The 20,990-nt window shown below is 43.3% G+C and overlaps 1 protein-coding gene across 1 annotated transcript in view; it reads left to right on the plus strand.

Annotated features, from left to right (window-relative positions):
* LOC132403954 (cilia- and flagella-associated protein 54-like) overlaps positions 1-20,990 on the plus strand; it is a 460,583-nt gene that overhangs the window by 301,744 nt on the left and 137,849 nt on the right. The window contains exons 53-54 of the mRNA XM_059987831.1: positions 10,888-11,005; positions 15,938-16,088. Coding sequence (XP_059843814.1) covers positions 10,888-11,005; positions 15,938-16,088 — 269 coding nt within the window. The remainder of the gene's footprint in view (positions 1-10,887; positions 11,006-15,937; positions 16,089-20,990) is intronic.

A 20,990-nucleotide genomic window follows, 5' to 3' on the forward strand; every position in this document is an offset into this window, starting at 1 on the left:
CTCAGTTTCACCTATCACCTCATATCTTGTATTTCTTCCTTCTCCATCGCCCCCCCCCCCACCTTCTTACTCTGACTTCTCATTTTTTTTCTCTCCAGTCCTGATGAAGGGTCTCAGTCTGAAATGTTGACTTTTTACTCTTTTCTCTGGATGCTGCCTGGCCTTCTGAGTTCCTCCAGCATTCTGTGTGTTATTTAGCTAGGGAGTTGTCCTCCATGATACTGACTGCAGTTTACATACCAACACCAGCCTTCTGAAGTCAAGTGCTCAACTGCAATGTGCTGTCTGCAGACAAGAAACAGCCCATCCTGATACATTTCAAATGATAGTCGAAGACTTCAACCAGGCTTGTTTGAAGAAAATCCTGCCTAAATTGCTATCAGCATATAACCTGTAGCACCAGAGCTCCGTCACACTGTTATACTGAGATAAGGAATTCCTACCGTTCCATGCCCAGACAACATTTCAGGGAATCTGATCACTTGGCTGTTCTTCTACGGGCATCGAGACAGAGGCTAAAGAGCAAAGCTCCAGAGATTAGAACAACAAAGAGGTTGTCACGGAGGCAGAGGAGCAGCTGTGGTACTGCTTTGAGTCAGTGGACTGGGCTGTGTTCAAGGACTTATCTATAGATCTGAATGAATACACATGGTTGTCATGGTCTTTATAGTTGTAGATGAGTTTGTCCTCACAATATCAGAGTCTTCCCCAACCAGAAGCCCTTGATGAACCATGATCCACAATCTGCTGAGGGCCAGGTCAATGGCATTCAAGTCTGGTGACCAAGAAAGTTACAAGAGGACCAAGTACAGTCTCCAGAGAACCATCTCATAGGTGAAGTGGCAATCCTGGACTAAACCTGAATCAATGAAGAATGCTTGACAATTGTGACAGGGCTTGAATACGATCAGCTCTTTATAAAGTTAAATCAAGCAGCAGAGGTGTCAATAGGGTTTTGATTCCAGATGAGCTCAATACCTTCTATGCTCACTTTGATCGTCAAAACATGAAGGAACCATCACAAACTCCCACAGCCACCGATGATCCTGTGATTTCAGACTCTTGAGGCCGATGTATGAGCAGCCTTCAAGAGGAAGAACTCACAAAAGGTAATTGGCACAGATGGGGTAACTGGTCAAATACTAAAGACCTGTGCTGACCCAACTGACTGGAGCATTCACTGAAATCTTTAACTTTTCTCTTCAGCAGTCTGAGGTACCCACTTATTTCAAGCAGATTTCAATTATACTGGTGGTTGAAAAGAACATGGTAACCTGCCTCAATGACCATCGTCCAGTAGCACTTACATCCACAGTGATGAAGCGTTTTGAAAAAGAGGGTGGAGCTATGATGGCACTCAACTGCAACTCATTTGAGCTCATCTGCAGAAATAGCTTAGTTTCTACCTTTAATGTTTCTCTTTTCCCTTTTGATGGTCAATGGGGTCCTGTTGAAGACCCTGACCTAGAACTACACTGAATCTTTGGATCTTTGCAGCAGTGGGACCCGCTCTGGGGGCTCACAACTGGCTGTTTTTCAATATCCCAAGGATGCAACCTAGAAGATGAGCGAGCCTTGGGGTTCTGAGGCTTCACGACCCTATGGATGAGCCAATTCTATGCTAGTGTTACCAACTGAAGTGTCGCAGGAGAAAATGGAACATCGGGAATAGCAGATGGGTTGTTGTGGGTTCTATACTCAGCAAATTGCATGCTCTCTCTCTCTTGTGGGGAGAGTTTGTTGCCAATTCTCAAGTCTGAGAACTCGGGGGGGGGGGGGGGGGAAGGAAAGTAAAACAGAGCACACATTAACACTGGAATCAGCGAGTTGTCTTTGTTGGTCTCCCCTCTTACTGTGAAAGGGGAACACCTCTCAGTAAGAGAGAGAGCCTATGGTGTGTCAGATTGTCAGATGAACAATTAGTTTTTGTTGTACTGCAGAGCATGGTCTCTCTTGGGGGAGGTTTGCTATTGCTTGCTTAGTGGGTGGAGAGTGCTGATTATTTTTTGAAGTAATTGGGGGAGGGGGAGGGTTGTTGCTTTGCTCCTGCATGGGGACAGGTGTATTAGAGGCTTTAGGGTTCTACTGTTTTTACTGTCACTCATTCTTTGGGGCTCTCTTCTGTTTTCATGGATGTCTGCAAAGAACAAGAATTTCTGGTTGTATATTGTATACGTTCTCTGATATTAAATGGAACTATTAAAGTTGGTGATGAAACATAACAATTCCTATCTAAGAAGTGACTTAGATTTGCTCCAATTTGCATACTGGAGCAACAGGTGCACAACAGATGCTATCTCATTTGCTCTTCACTCAACCCTGGAACATCTGGACAGCAAGCTGCATACATCGAGATGCTCTTTATTGACTATGAACTGAATAGCATTATTCCCTCAAAACTGATCAATAAGCTTCAATACCTTGGTCTCAATACTTCCTTGTGCAATTCAATCCTCAATTTCCTCTGTTGTAAACCCCAGTCAATTTAGATTTGCAACAGCATATCCTCCAGGACCTTCATCAGCACAGTGCACCACAAGGCTGGGTGCCTAGCCGCTGCTCTCCTCACTTTACACTTATGACTGTGTGGCTAAGCACAGCTCCAACACCATATTCAAGAATGCTAATGAACCACTGTCATGGACCAAATCAAAGGTGGTGACAAATCAGTGTATAGGAGGAAGATTGAAAATCTGGCTGAATGGTGACACAACAACCTCTCATTCAATGTCAGCAAGACCAATAACCTGAGTATTGGCTTCAGGAGAGGGAGACCAGAAATCAACAAGCCAGTTCTCATTCGACGATCAAAGGCGGATATGGTTAGCAACTTCAAATACTTTGGTGTTATTATTTCACAGAACTGTAAAGGGGGCCAGAGCATGAGTGCAATTATGAAGAAAGCACTGCAGCATCTCTATTTTCTTTTGAGTTTGCAAGGATGTGGCATGACTTGTAAAACTTTGACAAACTTTGATAGATGTATAATGGAGGGTTGCATCACTGCCTGGTATGGAAATGCCAATGCCCTTGAACAGAAAAGCTTACAAAAAGTAGTGGATATGACCCAGTAAATTACCGGTAAAGCCCTCCCCACCATTGAGCACGTACATCTACATGGAACACTGTCTCAGGAAAGCAGAGTTCATCACCATGGACCCCCACCACCCAGGACATGCTCTCTTGCTGCTGCAATCTGGAAGAAGGTGCAGAAGCTTCAGGACTCACACCACCAGGTTCAGGAATACTACCCCTCAACTATCAGGCTCTTGAACCGAACAGATAGCTTCACTTGTCCCATCATTGAAATGTTCCCACAACCTATGGACTCACTTTAAAGGACCCTTCAACTTATGTTTTCAATATTTATTGTTTATTTTTTATTATTACTTCTCTCCCTGTGTATTTGCATTGTTTTTTGTCTTTTGAATACTGGTTGAATGCCCAAGTTGGTGCGGTCTTTCATTGATAATATTATAGTTATTATTCTATTATGGATTTATTGAATATGCCCACAAGAAAATTAATCTCAGTGTTGTATATAGTGACATGTATGTTCTTTGGTAATAAATTTACTTTGGAATTTGAACTTAGAAGCTCAAATTTTGCTGAAAATGCTCAAGTCATTTTAAATTTCCTTTACAGCCTCTCAAGGATCCAAGTCATTGGACTCCATGCTCAGGCAAGGAGCTAATGTGCAGAAATGATAGTCAAATCTCTCACCAACTGCCTTCAGTATTCCGTTGCTTAAGTCCTGTGGTATGATTTACTGCCTGACTCCCACATTCGATTTCAGAAGAGCTCACATACAGTGTATCTTGCAACAAATTTGCACAAAAGCTGAGATCATAACAGATTACCTTTATATTCTGAAGTACAGAGCAATGATAATAAATCTATGGGGATGTTCTGTCAACTTAGGGGATAATCTTTTTTAAGGTAACAATTTTCTTACCTAAAAAAAAATTATCCACTCGAATTAGTGAGTCTTGTAAGAAGCACCAAAGAGATGGATTCATTATTAGCAAGTAGAACTTATCACCATACACTTTTCAAAGGGATTCATAAAGATAATTACAGAGAGGTGAATAAGGTCTGGAAGGCATTAAGAACATGAAGGAGCAGAAATAATGGGACCAGATTCGAAGCAAGAAGGCTGCGAGTGGAACGTCTGAAGGGATTTTCGGAGAGAAGGCATTTTACTACTTGGTTAAGAGAGGCAAGACTGCACAGGTGCGTGATGTCAGCCAGTAGAGAGTGGGAAGAGTTTGAAAAGAAGTGTGCCATATACAGCGGGCAGCGGAGTGAGAGGGCTTTGGCTCAAACGGGGCTTCGGTGAAGAACTGATTTGCAGAGACTCACAGAAAACAGTCTTCAACTTTCCCAGCAGGCTCTTCCCTTCTCCCATGGTCCTCTTCCACTAACATCCGTTACTCTGATATGACAGGTGAGCTCAGAACTGTGCCATGCTCCTCCTGTGTCATGTGGGAACTCAGGAAGGCCACGTGTGCAGGAAGTGTGTCCAGCTGCAGTTCCTGATAGACCTCATGGCAGCACTGCAGCTGCACACGGACTCACTTTGGAGCATCCGAGATGCTGAGAATGTTGTGGATAGCACATTTAGTGAGTTGCTCACACCACAGTTTAAGGATATAAGGAAAGATAGGGAATGGGTGACCAACAGGAAAGTAGTACAGGAGACTCCTGCGGATGTCTCCCTCCAAAACAGATATACTGCTTTGGAGTCTGTTGGAGGAGATGGCTCATCAGGTGAAGGCAGCAGTAGCCAGGATCATGGCACCGTGGGTGGCTCTGCTGCGCATGAGGACAAGAAAAAGAGTGGTGGAGCTGTTGTGGTAGGGGATTCTATGGTAAGGGGAATAAAGAGGAGCTTCTGCGGCCGCAAACGGGACTCCTGTATGGTGTGTTGCCTCCCGGGTGCAAGGGTCAGAGATGTCTCAGAGAGGCTGCAGGGCATTCTGAAAGGGGAGGGTGAGCAGCCAGTTGTCGTAGTGCATGTAGGTACTAATGATAAAGGAAGAAAGCGGGATGAGGTCCTACAAACTGAATTTAGGAAGCTAGGAGATAAAGAGTAGGACCTCAAAGGTAACAATCTCAGGATTATTACCAGTGCCATGTGCTAGTTGGAATAGCAGGATAGCTAGAATGAATATGTGGCTTGAGCGGTGGTGCAGGAGGGAGGGTTTCAGACTCTTGGGACATTGGAACCGCTTCTGGGAGAGGTGGGACCAGTACCGTCTGGACGGACTGCATCTGGGCAGGGCCGGGATCAATGTCCTAGGGAGGTTGTTTGCTAGTGCTGTTAGGGAGGCTTTAAGCTAATATGGCAGGGGGATGGGAACCCACACAGAAAAGAAGAGGAAAGTGATGCAGATACCAAAGCTAGAGTTAGTGAAGAAAAAAGAGTAGAGTGCATAGAAGTAAAAAGCAAAGGTTGCATAGGTCTCTAGATTCTAAAAGGACAATGAGTATTACCTAAATGCCTAATCTAAGTCACTTTATCTAAATGCCCATAGTATTAGAAACAAGGTTAGTGAACTTGTGGCACAGATCAGTACCAAGGCATATAATTTAGTGCCCATTACGGAAACTTGGTTGCAAAGTGGAGATGACTGGGAATTAAATATCCAAGGGTATCAGGTAATACAGAAAGATAGGCAGGAAGGCAGAGGAGGTGGAGTGGCACTCTTGATTTGGGATGAGATCAGGACGGTTGTAAGAGATGATACAAGATCTACGGAGCAGAATGTTGAATCCATCTGGGTAGAGATTACGAATAGCAGGGGGAAAATAATCACTGGTGGGTGTTGTCTATAGGTCACCTAATAAAAATATTGCAGTGGCAGAGGCGATTAACCAAGAAATAACTCAGGCTTGTAAGAACAGAATGGTAGTTGTCATGAGGGATTTTAACTTCCACATAGATTGGGCGAATCAGGTTGGTCAAAGAAGTCTCGAGGAGGACTTCACAGAATGCATCCATGATGGCTTTTTTGAGCAGCATGTTAGTGAACCTACAAGGGAAAATACTATCTTAGATCTAGTCCTGTGCAACGAGACAGGTAAGATTAACGATCTTGTAGTCAGGGATCCTCTTGGAAAGAGTGATCATAGTATGATTGAATTTCGCATTGAGATGGAGAATGAAATAGTTGGATCTAAAACCAGTGTATTACGCTTGAACAAGGGAGACTACAACGGGATGAGGGAGGAGTTGGCTAATGTGGATTGGGAGCCTAGGCTATTTGGTAGGACAGTTAAGGAACAGTGGAATACTTTCAAAGAGATTTTTCACAGTGCTCGACAATAGTATATTCCAGTCAAAAGTAAGGACAGTAAGTGTGAGGAGAGCCAGCCTTGGATAACTAAGGAAATAAAAGATAGTATTAAGTTAAAAGCTCGTGTACAAAGTTGCAAAGAGTAGTGGGAGACTGGAGGATTGGGAAAACTTTAAAAAGCAACAGAGAACAACAAGAAATAAGGAAAGGGAAGACAGAGTATGAAAGTAGCACAAAATATAAAAACAGATACCAAAAGTTTTTATAAATATACAAAGTGGAAGAGGGTGACTGAAGTCAACGTTAAGTCCCTTGGAAGACGATAAGGGGAAATTGATATTGGGTGATAAGGAAATGGCTGAAGCATTGAATGACTATTTTGTGTCGGTCTTCACAGTGGAGGACACGTCTAATAGACAAAGAAGGATGTTATGGATGAAATGGGAGGTGAGGGCCTCGATATAATCACTGTCACTAAAGAGATCAAACGAGAAGGCCTGAAGATTGATAAGTCCCCTGGTCCTGATGGGATGCATCCCAGGACCAGGGTGCTGAAGGAATTGGTGGAAGTTATAGTAGACGCATTGGTAATCATTTATCAAAACTCTCTAGACCCTGGGCAGGTCCCAGTGGATTGGAAGACAGCAAATGTCACACCACTTTTTAAAAAAGGATGTAGGCAAAAGTTGGGCAACTATAGGCCAGTTAGCTTAACATCTGTAGTTGGGGAAAATGCTTGAAGTTGTCATTAAGAAATATTTAGGTGCAACATGGATTCAGAAAGGGCTGGTCCTGTTTGACAAACTTACTGGAGTTCTTTGAGGACATAATGAGTGCAGTGGATAGAGGGAAACAGATGGATGTTGTATACTTGGTTTTCCAGAAGGCATTCGTTAAGGTGCTGCACAAGAGACTTATAAATAAGATGCGGATGCATGGAGTCAGAGGAAGTGTATTGGCATGGATACTAGATTGGTTAACTGATAAAAGGCAGAGAGTTGGTCTAAATGGGTGTTTCTCTGGTTGGCAGTCTGTGGTGAGTGGGGTGCCACAGCTGTTTACCATTTGCATTGATGATTTGGCAGAGTGTAGCGTAGCAAAATTTGCTGTTGACACTAAACTGTGTGGAAAAGCAAATTGTACAGAGGATGTGAAAAGTGTGCAGAGGGATTTAGATAGGTTACGTGATTGGGCCAAGGTCTGGCAAATGGGATACAACATTGGTAAATGGCGATATCATCCACTTTGGAAGGAAAAATAGAAGAGCAGATTATTATTTAAGTGGTGAAAGATTGCAGAATGCTGTTATGCAGAGAGACTTGGGAGTGGTTGTGCATGAATCGCAAAAAGTTGGCTTGCAGGTACAACAGGTTATTAAGAAGGCAAACGAAATGTTGGCCTTCGTTGCAAGAGGGATTGAATTCAAGAGCAGGGAGATCATGCTGCAACCATACAGGGTACTGGTGAGGCCACACCTGGAGTACTGTGTGCAGTTCTGGTCTCCATACTTAAGGAAGCATATGCTGGGTTTGGAGGCAGAGCAGAGAAGGTTCACCAGGTTGATTCCAGGGATGAAGGGGTTAACCTATGAGGTGAGGTTGAGTCGCCTGGGACTATACTCTCTGGAGTTCAGAAGTTTGCGAGGGGATCTTATAGAAACACAAAATTTTGAAAAGGATAGATAAGATAGAAGTAGGAAAGTTGTTTCCATTGGTAGGTGAGACTGAACTAGGGGACATTGCCTCAAGATTCAGGGGAGAAGATTTAAGATGGAGATTAGGAGAAAGCAGTTGAGGCTTCTTCATTAAATATATTTAAGAAATAGTTAGATAGGTTTTTACATAGTAAGGGAATTAAGGGTTATGGGGGAAAGGTGGGTAGATGGAGCCGAGTTTATGGACAGATCAGCAATGATCTTACTGAATGGCGAGGCAGGCTCAATGGGCTGAAGGCCTACTCTTGCTCCTATTTCTTATGTTCTTATTGGAAATCTATTGAACAGAATGACTGAGCCTCCACAGCTGTCTGAAGAGGAGAACTGCGAAGGTTTAGAAACCTCGGCATTAAGTAATCCTGCTTATTTCAATAACAAATAGACTATCCCTTTGTGCCCAAACTCTTCACTGCCAGATGCAAACATTGTCTGGATTTTGCTGGCAATAATGTGGCCTGCATGCTCAGGTCTGTGACACATGCATCTCCGGGCATGGAAGTCTTCATGAGGTCCAGTAGCAAGGCATGAACATGCTGGAACTTTCCAACTTTGAAGTGCAGATTCTGCTTGAAGTTGTATCCTTTGAAATGTCATTGGGAGTTTATAGTTTTTACCCAAACACCCTTTGTTTCAACCTTTTTGTGCTATCTATAAAACACATTTTGTAGATTCTTGCTGAAGCTAGGCAGCAACTCTCAGACAGCTCATCTTACCTATCCCTTAAAGAGGAACCCACTCTGGACCATCAGAAAACTGTCTCCAACCCCATCACTGAACTCATCAACTCTGGAGAACTCCTATTCACTCCCACCAAAGTCATAGTTCCCTTACCTGCACTGCTCACTTCAACCTCCTACCAAGATCCACAGACCTGCCAATTATCTTTGCCTGCTCCTGCCCCATTAAACCAGTGCCTTCATAACTCAACTCTATTCTATCCACTTTGGTTCCGTCCCTTCTCACCTATATCCACAATGCTTCTCATGCTCTCAATCTCCTCACTAACTTTCAACTTCCTGGTCCTGACCATCTCATTTTCACCTGCATGTCCTGTCCTTATAAACTTCTATCCACTATCAAGGCAGTTTTAAAGCTCTCTGTTTCTTTCTCAATGAAAGAACCAACCAGTTCCTCTCCATCATCATCCTCCTCCATCTGGCAGAACTGGTCCTCACACTCAACAATTTCTCCTCCCACTTTCTCCAGAATTGGGAGAATCAGCACCCACTTCAGCCCCAGGTATGCCTACCTTTTCATAGGCTATGTAGAAAAGTCCATGTTCCATCCCTTCCCTGATAATGCTGCCCAATTCTTCCTCTGCTACATTGACAACTACATTGGTACTTCTACATGCACCCATGCTGAGCTCGTCAATTTCATCAACTTTGCCTCCAACTTCCACCTTGTCCTTAAATTAACTTGGTCTCTGGAGACAAACTGTCACCCTGCATCTTTTACAAACCTACCAATTCCCACGGCTATCTTGGCTATACCTCTTCCCACCCTGTCTCCTATAAAAAAAAATGCTATTCCCTTTATTCAGTTTTTTTGTCTTCACTGCAACTGTTCCCAGGATGAGTATTTCCTTTCCAGGACAGCAAAGATAACCTCCTTCACAGAATGAAGTTCTCTTTCCTTACAACATCTCCTCAATTTCCCAGACATCTGCACTCACCCCATCTCCCCGTTGCCTTGACTGTGACAGAATTCCTCTTGTCCTCACCTACTACCCCTTGAGCCTCTGCATCCTACACATCATTCTGCAACTTCCATCAGCAAACACATATTTACCTGTTCCTCCCCACCCCACAAACACTCTGCACTTTCTGCAGGGATCGCTCCCTCTGTTCATTCCTCCCTCCCCAATAATGTCCCTCTCAAGTGGCCAAAGTGCTCCACCAGCTCATTCACCTGGTCCCTCACCTCGATTCAAGGTCCCAGACAGTCTTTCCAGGTGAGGCAACACCTATCTGCGAATCTGTTGGAGTTGTCTATTATGTCCAGTGTTCTCAATGCAGCCTCCTTTACATTGGTGAGACCCATCATAAATTGGGGAACCACTTCATTGAGCACCTCTGCTCCAACCGCCCAAAGTGCAACTTGACGGTGGCCAAACATTTTAATTCAGATTCCCATTCTGACATGTCAGTCCATGGGCTACTCTTGTGCCATGATGAGACCACCCTCAGGGTGGAAGAACAACACCTTGTTTTCTATTTGGGTAGCCTCCAACCTGTTGGCATGAATATTGATGTCTCCTTTCAGTAAAAACTCTTCCCTCCCCTCCCCTTCCTTCTCTTCTCACCTCTGCCCTCTTTTCATTTGCTTGTTACCTCACCCTGCTGCCCTCCTCATCCTCATTCTCCTATGGTCCACTTTTCTCTATCAGATTTCCTCCTCTCCAGTCCTTTACCTTTCCCACCTGCCTAGCTTCACCTATCACCTTCTAGCTATCCTCCTTCTCTCCCCCCACCTTTTTTATTTTGGTGTCCTCCTTTCCAGTCCTGAAGAGGAATCTCACCTGAAAGATCAACTGTTTATTTTTTTCCATGGATGCTGCCTGACCTGCTGAGTTCCTCCAGCATTTTGTGTGTGCTACTTCCAACACACACCTTCACTGGATCTCCTAGCAAGCCTGCAAGGTACATCCTGGAAAAACACCATGGAAGGAAATTTGCTCTTGACAAACAGAATAAAGAATTTCCCAGTTTGAACATGGAGTAATGGGGATTAAGTATTCCCATTATGGATATTTCAGAAAATTATTAACTCTCCACTGTTTGGGAACTTACTTTTGACATGATCAGCAAATCAATAAACTAATGCGTACATTCTTAATGTAACCCACTTTTGTCCATTTTCTATTCTGTACAGTGCTGCCATTGCTTTATCTGCTCTTCAGCTCTTAAGAAGAGCCAGAGTCCTGATGAAACACAGGCAAGACCGTAAAACAAATCCAGCACCAGGCCTTAGAAATGCATTAAAAGTCACTGTGAGTAAACCAATCTTGTACATCAACCTTTCTCAAAGACAATGCCATGGCCAGGTGCAGTTGATGAGGTCTTTTTTATGTATGTCTGTGAATCGTTATGATATTTCTCTACATTGAAGGCACTGAATAAATGCCTTATTATAATACTAGTTATTATAATATCTAGGTACAAACTGGTCTGTTTACTGTACAGGGACCATCAGTATCATTAATAAAACACATGAACTGAAAGAAAACCAAAATTCTTGATCTGAGTGCAACAATTTATCTCAATTGCTTGCAAATAGATCTATTATATTAGTTCTCAAAACTAATTATGCACATGAAATAAAAATAATAATACCTGATACTACTTGGAAGCTCAATTAGTTCCAAAAATTTGTAATTTTCACCCTAATCTGGTCAAATTTTGGAGTATTTTTCCCAGAGGTGATGAGGAATCAGCAACCTGAAGCACAATGTACAAGTGTGAGAAGATACGGCATACAGCAATGAGGTTGATAGGGGGACAGTCAGGGTGGAGAAAACAGTCTGAAAGAGAGTAGAGACAAGGAACTCTACAAAGTGGGGCAAGAAACATGCTGAGTAAAAGAGTACAGAACTTGCAGCAGGTGAAAGTCACACCCTGTCCTGTCTTGGCCTTCATCTACAGTTTCAGTGACTCAGGATCAATCCTGACTTCTAATGCTACCTGGTGGAGTTTGCATGCTCTCCCTGTGATTATGTATGGTTCCCTGGGTGCTCTGGTTTCCTCCCACTAAGGCTGTAAGTTACCCCCTTAGTGTGTGGATGAGGAGCAAACTATGGGGGCAGTTGATAGGAAAGTGTAGAGAATAAAATGGAATCTGTATAAATATGTGGTTGGTGGTTAGCACAGGCTCAATCGGCTGAAGGGTTTATTTCTATGCTGTATAATTATCTCTGTCTATCTCTACGATTCACCATCTCTATGATTCACTATGATTCACTAGGTCCATATCCTGGATCTTCCTCCTCTATAGCACAATGGCAGCACCTTCAATGGGACTGACTGTAGTTGAACAAATAAATGCAGCAATAGTCAAATCCTGGGAGAAAAGTTTACATGCTGAAGGAAATAGAGACGACAAGTTGGGCTGAGTGGTAAATGAGCTTGCAGAATGAAGCAGAGTGGGAGGAAGAAGTTATAGCAAGAAATCAGGGCAAAAACAGGAATTCTGAGTGGGCATGGGAAGAAACTGGAGTATGGGAAATGAGCAGAACAACATACACCATTAAATGATGAAGGGGTATGAAGAAGAATTTGCAAAAACTGCCAGGTAAGTAGTAGGAATAAGAACAATGTTGGGGGAAAGGATGTCTGCATTAACTTTGGTGAACCATTAAATCAAGTCAAGTCAAGTCACTTTTTATTGTCATTTCGACCATAACTGCTGGTACAGTACACAGTAAAGACGAGACAACATTCTTCAGGACCATGGTGCTACATGAAACAGTACAGAAACTACACTGAACTACATAAAAACTACCCTAGACTACAGACCTACCCAGGACTGCATAAAGTGCACAGAACAGTGCAGGCATTACAATAAATAATAAACAAGACAATACGGCAGTAAGGTGTCAATCCAGGCTCTGGGTATTGAGTCTGATAGCTTGGGGGAAGAAACTATTACATAGTCTGGTCGTGAGAGCCCGAATGCTTCGGAGCATTTTCCCAGACAGCAGGAGGGAGAAGAGTTTGTATGAGGGGTGCATAGGGTCCTTCATAATGCTGTTTCCTTTGCGGATGCAATGTGTAGTGTAAATGTCTGTAATGGTGGGAAGAGAGACACCGGTGATCTTCTCAGGTGACCTCACTATCCGCTGCAGGGTGTTGTGATCCGAGATGGTGCAATTTCCGGAACAAGCAGTGATGCAGCTGCTCAGGATGCTCTCAATACAACCTCTCTGATACCTCCTCTTATTTACCCCTTGATCATGACCCCACTAAGGAGCACCAGGCCACTGTCTCCTATATCATCACCAACCTTATCAGCTCTGGGGATCTCCCATCCACTGCCACCAACCTCATAGTTCCCACACCCCGCACTTCCTGTTTCTACCTCCTACCCAAGATCCACAAAACTACCTGTCCAGGTAGACCTATTGTCTCAGCTTGCTCCTGCCCCACTGAACTCATTTCTGCATACCTGACACTGTCTTATCCCTCCTTGTTCAATCTCTTCCCACCTATTTTCGTGGCACTTCTCATGCTTTAAATTTTTTCAATGATTTTAAGTTCCCTGGCACCCACCGCCTTATTTTCACCATGGATGTCCAGTCCCTATATACCTCCATCCTCCACCCAGACGGTCTCAAAGCTCTTTGCTTCTTTTTGGATTCCAGACCCAACCAATTCCCCTCTACCACCAGTCTCCTCCATCGAGCGGGATTAGTTCTTACTCTCAATAATTTCTCCTTTGGCTCCTCCCACTTCCTCCAAACCAAGGGTGTAGCCATGGGCACCCGTATGGGTCCCAGTTATGCCTCCCTTTTTGTTGGCTTTGTGGAACAGTCTATGTTCCAAGTCTATATGGGTATCCATCCTCCTCTTTATCTTCATTACATTGACGACTGCATTGGCGCTGCCTCCTGCACACATGCTGAGCTTGTTGACTTCATTAACTTTGCCTCCAACTTTCAGCCTGCCCTCAAATTTACCTGGTCCATTTCTGACACCTCCCTCCCCTTTCTTGATCTTTCTGTCTCCATCTCTAGAGATGGCTTATCTACTGATATCTACTATAAGCCTACAGACTCTCACAGCTACCTGGACTATTCCTCTTCCCACCCTGTCTCTTGCAAAAATGCTATCTCCTTCTCACAATTCCTCCGTCTCCACAGCATCTGCTCTCAGGATGAGGCTTTTCATTCCAGGACGAACGAGATGTCTTCCTTTTTTAAACAAAGGGGCTTCCCTTCTTCCACCATCAACTCTGCTCTCAAACGCATCTCTCCCATTTCCCGCACATCTGCCCTCACCCCATCCACCCGCCGCCCTACTCGTGATAGGGTTCCCCTTGTCCTCACCTACCACCCCACCAGCCTCCAGGTCCAACGTATAATTCTCCGTTAGTTCCATCACCTCCAATGCGATCCCACTACCCTCTTTCTGCTTTTTGCAGGGATAGCTCCCTGCATGACTCCCTTATCCACTCGTTCCCCCCCATCCCTTCCCACCGATCTCCCTCCTGGTACTTATCCTTGTAAGTGGAACAAGTGCTACACCTGCGCTTACACTTCCTCCCTCACCAACATTCAGGGCCCCAGACAGACCTTCCAGGTGAAGCGACACTTCACCTGTGAGTCGGCTGGTGTGGTATACTGTGTCCGGTGCTCCCAGTGTGGCCTTTTATATATTGGTGAAACCCGATGCAGACTGGGAGACCGCTTCGCTGAACACCTACGCTCAGTCCGCCAGAGAAAGCAAGATCTCCCAGTGGCCACACATTTTAATTCCACGTCCCATTCCCATTCTGATATGTCTATCCATGACCTCCTCTACTGTCAAAATGAATCCAAACTCAAGTTGGAGGAGCAACACCTTATATACTGGCTGGGTAGCCTCCAACCCGATGGCATGAACGTTGACTTCTCTAACTTCCGTTAATGCCCCTCCTCCCCTTCTTAACCATCCCTGACATATTTAGTTGTTTGCCTGTTCTCCATCTCCCTCTGGTGCTTCCCCCCCCCATTTCTTTCTCCCGAGGCCTCCTGTCCCATGATCCTTTCCTTTCTCCAGCTCTGTATCACTTTCACCAATCACCTTTCTGGCTCTTAGCTTCGTCCCACCCCCTCCGGTCTTCTCCTATCATTTCGCATTTCCCTCTCCCCCACTACTTTCAAATCTCTTACTATCTTTCCTTTCAGTTAGTCTTGACGAAGGGTCTCAGCCTGAAACGTCGATAGTGCTTCTCCTTATAGATGCTGCCTAGCCTGCTGTGTTCCACCAGCATTTAGTGTGTGTTGTTTGAATTTCCAGCATCTGCAGATTTCCTCGTGTTTGCTCTGTAGAATGTGGTGAGGATGGGGAGTGGGAGATGGACTTTCCTCAGCCTTTGCAGAAAGTAGAGACGCTGCTGGGCTTTCTTTGCTATGGCACTGGTCTTGAGGGACCAGGTGAGATTCTCCACCAGGTGAACACCAAGAAATTTGGTGCTCTTAACGATCCCTACCGAGGATCCATCGATGTTCAGTGGGGTGTGGTCACTCCATTCCCTCCTGAATTCAACAACCATCTCTTTTGTTCACATTCAGAGACAGGTTGTTGGCTGTGCACCAGTCTGTTAGCTGCTGCACCTCCTTTCTGTAAGCTGACTCGTCATCCTTGCTGATGAGACCCACCATGGTAATGTCATCGGCAAACTTGATGATGTGGTTCGAGCTGTGTGTTGCAGTACAGTCATGGGTCAGCAGAGTGAACAGCAGTGGACTGAGCACACAGCCCTGGAGGGCCCCCGTGCTCAGTGAGATGGTGTTGAAGATGCTGCTCCTAATCTGGACTGACTGAGGTCTCCCATTCTGGAAATGGGTAGGTGGGTTGGAAAATGGAGAATGAGCAGAATGTGGTGGAGGTTAAACTTCTCCAACAGAACCAGGCAAGTACATACAATGTGAAGAGAGGTTTACAACCGTGCAGAATGAAATGAGTTTCAAAATGAGTAGTGAGAAACAATTATCAACTATGGGGTATGTAATGCGGTGAAGATTGTGTAGATTAAAATGGGAAAGAACATGCAACAAACGGGAAGATGGAGCAGGGATTGTGATCATGCAGCATAAGAGGCACAAAGAACATGTTCTTTGAAAATATGTCGATATTGCTACTTGTGTGACAGTGAAAAATGTTAGTTGCATATTTTTGCACCAGGTTATTAGTACAGAAATAGTAATGAAAATGTTTCTCCTCAGCAAAATGAAAACTATGTAAATAAAGACCTCTATCAGGAATCTTGGAATATGGAAGCATGTGGACGTTTACATATGGGCCTTTGGCTGAAATGTCGATTGGCTATGGTGACTGCTCTGACTGCTCAGATATATTCCACAGGACTAAAGAAAGGTATTTTGATTTTGTTTTCAACTAACCAATTTCCTGATATCTTAGCCATTTTTCCTGTTTTTTTAAACTGAAAAATAACAATTCATTGAGCCGGTTCAGTACAATACAATAATTTTATCAAAAGGGGCATGCCATAAAGTCACTAAGTTATCATGAATAAAAGATATTAAGCCCTTACCCAGTGGATTAATAGTAAGAAATAAGTCCACAGCTTTTTTTGCAGGCATCTCAGGAAAGTTGGGTAATAAAGGATTAATGAAGTGTCTGATTTGGAGATACCTAAAGAAATGGGTTTTAGGTAGATTAAACTTAGCAGAGAGTTGTTGAAAAGATGCGAAACAATTATCAATGAAAAGATCTTCAAAATGCCTAATGCCCTTTCTGTACCAATCATAAGATGTTGAATCATGCATAGAAGGTAAAAAAAAAGATGATTATGTAAAATAGGACTAGAAAAGGAGAAACCATGGAAACCATTAAATTTTCTAAACTAGACCCGTATTCGCAGAGTATGTCTAACAAGAGGGTTAACAATTAGTCTAGGCAAACTACTAGGGAGTGCAGATCCAAGAAGTGCAGAAATATAGAGGTCCTTAGTAGAGTTCAGCTCCATTGCTACCCATTTAGGGCAGTCAGACTGGCTATGGAAAAAGTACCAGAAGGGAAGACAACGAATATTAGCTGCCCAATAGTATAGACGAAAATTAGGTAAAGCCATGCCACCTTCTTTTTCAGATTTTTGAAGATACGCTTTATTAAGTCTAGAGCGCTTACCCTTCCATAGATAGGATAAAATAATAGAGTCTAAGGAATCAAAGAATGTTTTAGGAATAAAAATTGGAATAGATTGAAATAAATATAAAAATTTAAGGAGGATATAATGTTATTAAAATGTAACACGACCTACCAAAGACAGAGATAAAGGTGACCATTGTGACAAACTCTGTTTTGTAGAGTTCAAAAGACTGGCAAAATTTTCACGAAAAAGATCCTTAAAATTCCTTGTAACTGTAATACCAAGATAAATGAATTGCTTGTTGACTACTTTAAAGCGAAATGCTAATGCTTGTGCTTCTTTATTAATTGGAAAAAGTTCACTCTTATGTAGGTTAAGTTCATAGCCAGAAACCTGGTTAAATTGATCAAGAAGTGAAAACATTGGGAGTAAGGATGTGGACGGATTTGAAAGAAAAAGTAATAAATCGTCAGCATAAAGAGAAACTTTATGCTCAACAACCCCCTCCAGATCCCCATCAGTATAGGACAGCTTCAAAATGCAATCGCCAGTAGCTCTTCAGCCAAATCAAAAAGGGTGCCACGTTTAAGGCTAAATGACTGGGATTGCTGAGAGTTCGTCAAAACAGAGGCGGTAGGACATAAATATAACAATTTAATCCAAGAGATAAAGCTTTGACCGAGGTTAAATTTTTCTAAAACTGCGAAAAGGTAATCCCACTCTATACGATCAAATGCTTTCTCCGCATCGAGAGAAGTAACACATTCAGGAGTCCCAATTGAAGGTGAGTATAAAATATTGAATAAACACCGTATATTAAAAAAGGGAAGACGATTTTTAATAAAACCAGTTTGGTCATCAGAAATAATAGAGGGTATAACATTTTCCAGAACTTTGGCCAAAACTTAACCTCAACATTTAGCAAAGAAATTGGCCTGTAAGAGGAGCACTCTGTCCTTTTGGGGTAGAAGAATAATACATGCCTCATTAAATGAAGGTGGCAATTTGCCATGATTAAACAAATCAGATAATACAGAGAGTAACTGCGATGAAAGAAGTGAGGAGAATGATTTATAAAATTCTACAGGAAACCCATCAGGTCTGGGAGATTTGCCTGATGACAGTGTAGAAATAGCAAAAGATACTTCTAGTGATATAGGCTTATTAAGTTTTGCTGTAAAATCAGATGAAAGCAAAGGGATATTCAAGCTGTTTTAAAAAAGGTCAACAGAAATATTATCATTTAGGGATTCGGAGGAATAAAGCCGAGAATAAAAATTCTTAAATAGGTCATTAATTTCAGTATGATTCGATGCAATATCCCCATTCTCCTTCTGAATCTTTGTAATATGTTGCTTAACTTTAGAACGTCTCAACTGATTAACTAGAAACTTGCCAGGTTTGTCATCATGAATATAAAAGCGACTCTTACTTTCAAGAAGTTGACATTCGACTGGTTGGGTAGAGAGAAGGTCAAATTTAGTTCGGAGTTCTACACGCTTCTTGTATAATTCGGGGTTTTTAGTCTGGGCGTATAGTTGATCAAATACTTTAATCTGATTAATCAATTCTAATCACTCTAAACGGGCTTTCTATTAAGATTTGTTGTATAACAATAAGTATACCGTACTGGATACTGTTGATGGGGATGACCTACCAGGAATGAGTTGTAGTGGTCCTGCCTCTGGCACAGAGGTTGAACCCTCAACTAGAAAGGGAAGGAGGGAAAAGAAGAGAGCGATAGTTTTAGGGGATTCTATAGTCAGGGGGGCAGATAGGAGATTTTGTGGGGCAGATCGGGAGTCTCGGATGGTATGTTGCCTCCCTGGTGCCAGGGTCCGGGACATCTCAGATCGGGTGCAGGCTATTCTTGAGAACGAGGGCATGAACCCAGATGTAGTGGTCCATGTAGGGACCAACGATGTAGGTAAGGTGAGTGAGGGGGTCCTGCTTAGAGAGTTCAGGGAGTTAGGAGTGAAGCTGAAAGGCAGGACCTCCAGGGTGACAATCTCGGGATTGCTACCTGTGCCACGTGCGAGTGAGGCGAAGAATAGAATGATTATGCACATTATTACGAGGCTGAGAGCATGGTGCAGGAAGGAAGGGTTCAGGTTTTTGGATAATTGGTCTTTGTTCCAGGGACATTGGGATCTGTTTCGAAGGGACGGTCTACATCTGAACCGGAGGGGTACTAATATTCTTGCAGGAGTGTTTGCCAGTGCTGCTCGGGGGGGGGTTTAAACTAGATGTGCAGGGGGCAGGGATCCAGATACAGAGGGTTGGTCAGAAGGTGCATGGGGTTAAATGTGTAGAAGGTTTGGGTGATCTTGAGAAGGTCATCAAAATTCAGGATGCAATTAGCCCGATGGAAGTTCAAGGAGCTGGGTTAGGTACAGTAGACAGTGTTTTAAGCAAAGAATTCTATAAGAATTCTAAGAATTCTATACTTGAATGCGCATAGTGTCAGAAATAAGACAGATGAGCTTGAAGCTCAGATGAAAATGGGGAACTACGATATTGTTGGGATAACGGAGACATGGCTGCAAGGGGATCAGGCCTGGGAATTGAATGTACCAGGGTATACGTGCTATCGTAGAGACAGAAATATGGGAAGAGGGGATGGGGTGGCCCTGTTGGTGAGGAATGAGATTCAGTCCTTAGCAAGAGGTGACTTGGGAACAGGGGAAGTAGAGTCTGTGTGGATTGAGCTGAGGAACAGTAAGGGTAAAAAGACCCTAATGGGTGTTGTGTACAGGCCCCCAAACAGTAGCGTGGATATTGGGTACAAGTTGATTAGGGAGTTAACATTGGCATGTGCTAAAGGTAATGCCGTTGTTATGGGAGATTTCAACATGCAGGTGAACTGGGAGAATCAGGTAGGTGCTGGACCCCAGGATAGGGAGTTTGTGGAGTGTCTAAGGGATGTATTTTTGGAACAGCTTGTGCTTGAGCCAACCAGGACTGAGGCTATTTTGGACTTGGTGATGTGTAATGAACAGGAATTGATAAGTGATCTTGAAGTAAAGGAGCCATTAGGAAGTAGTGATCATAACATGATAAGTTTTTATCTGCAATTTGAGAGGGATAAGGGCAGATCAGAGGTGTCAGTGTTGCAATTAAATAAAGGAGACTACGGAGCCATGAGGGAAAAGCTGGCCAAAGTTAAATGGGCGGATGCCCTGGCAGGAAAGACAGTGGATCAGCAGTGGCAGATATTCTTGGGGATAATACAAAAGATGCAAAAGCAGTTCATTCCAATGAGAAGAAAGGATTCAAAGAAGGGGAAGGGGCCACAGTGGTTGACAAAGGAAGTCAGAGATTGTATAGCATTAAAGAAAAAGAAGTATGACAGGGCTAAGATGAGTGGGAATACAGATGACTGGGAAAGTTTTAAGGAACAGCAGATTTTAACTAAAAAAGCAATACGGAGAGAAAAAATCAGGTATGAGCTCAGTCTAGCCAGGAATATAAAAGGGGATAGCAAAAGCTTTTTTAGCTATGTGAAGAGAAAGAAGATAGTTAAGAACAATGTTGGCCCCTTGAAGAATGAATTGGGAGAAATTGTTATGGGAAATGGCAACAGAATTTAATGCGTACTTTAGATCTGTCTTCACCAGGGAGGACACAAACAATCTCCCAGATGTATGGATGGGCCAGGGTCATAAGATATCAGAGGAATTGAGACAGATTGACATTAGGAAAGAAACTGTGATGAGTAGACTGGTAGGACTGAAGGCTAATAAATCCCCGGGTCCAGATGGTCTGCATCTGAGGGTTCTAAAAGAGGTGGCTCAGGAAATTGCGGATGCATTGGTAATCATTTTCCAATGTTCCTTGGATTCAGGATCAGTTCCTGAAGATTGGAGAGTGGCTAATGTTATCCCAGTTTTCAAGAAGGGAGGGAAGGAGAAAACGGAGAACTATCGCCCTGTTAGCCTAACGTCAGTCGTGGGGAAGATGCTTGAGTCCATTATTAAGGACGAAATAGTGGCACATCTTGATGGCAGAAATAGGATTAGGCTGAGCCAGCATGGATTTACCAAGGGCAAATCATGCTTGACTAATCTGTTGGAGTTTTTTGAGGGTGTAACAAGGATGTTAGACGAGGGTAAGCCAGTGGATGTTGTGTACCTAGATTTTCAGAAGGCATTCGATAAGGTGCCACA

The sequence above is a fragment of the Hypanus sabinus genome, chromosome 13 (assembly GCF_030144855.1).
Source record: "Hypanus sabinus isolate sHypSab1 chromosome 13, sHypSab1.hap1, whole genome shotgun sequence".
In the NCBI taxonomy this organism is placed as follows: domain Eukaryota; kingdom Metazoa; phylum Chordata; class Chondrichthyes; order Myliobatiformes; family Dasyatidae; genus Hypanus; species Hypanus sabinus.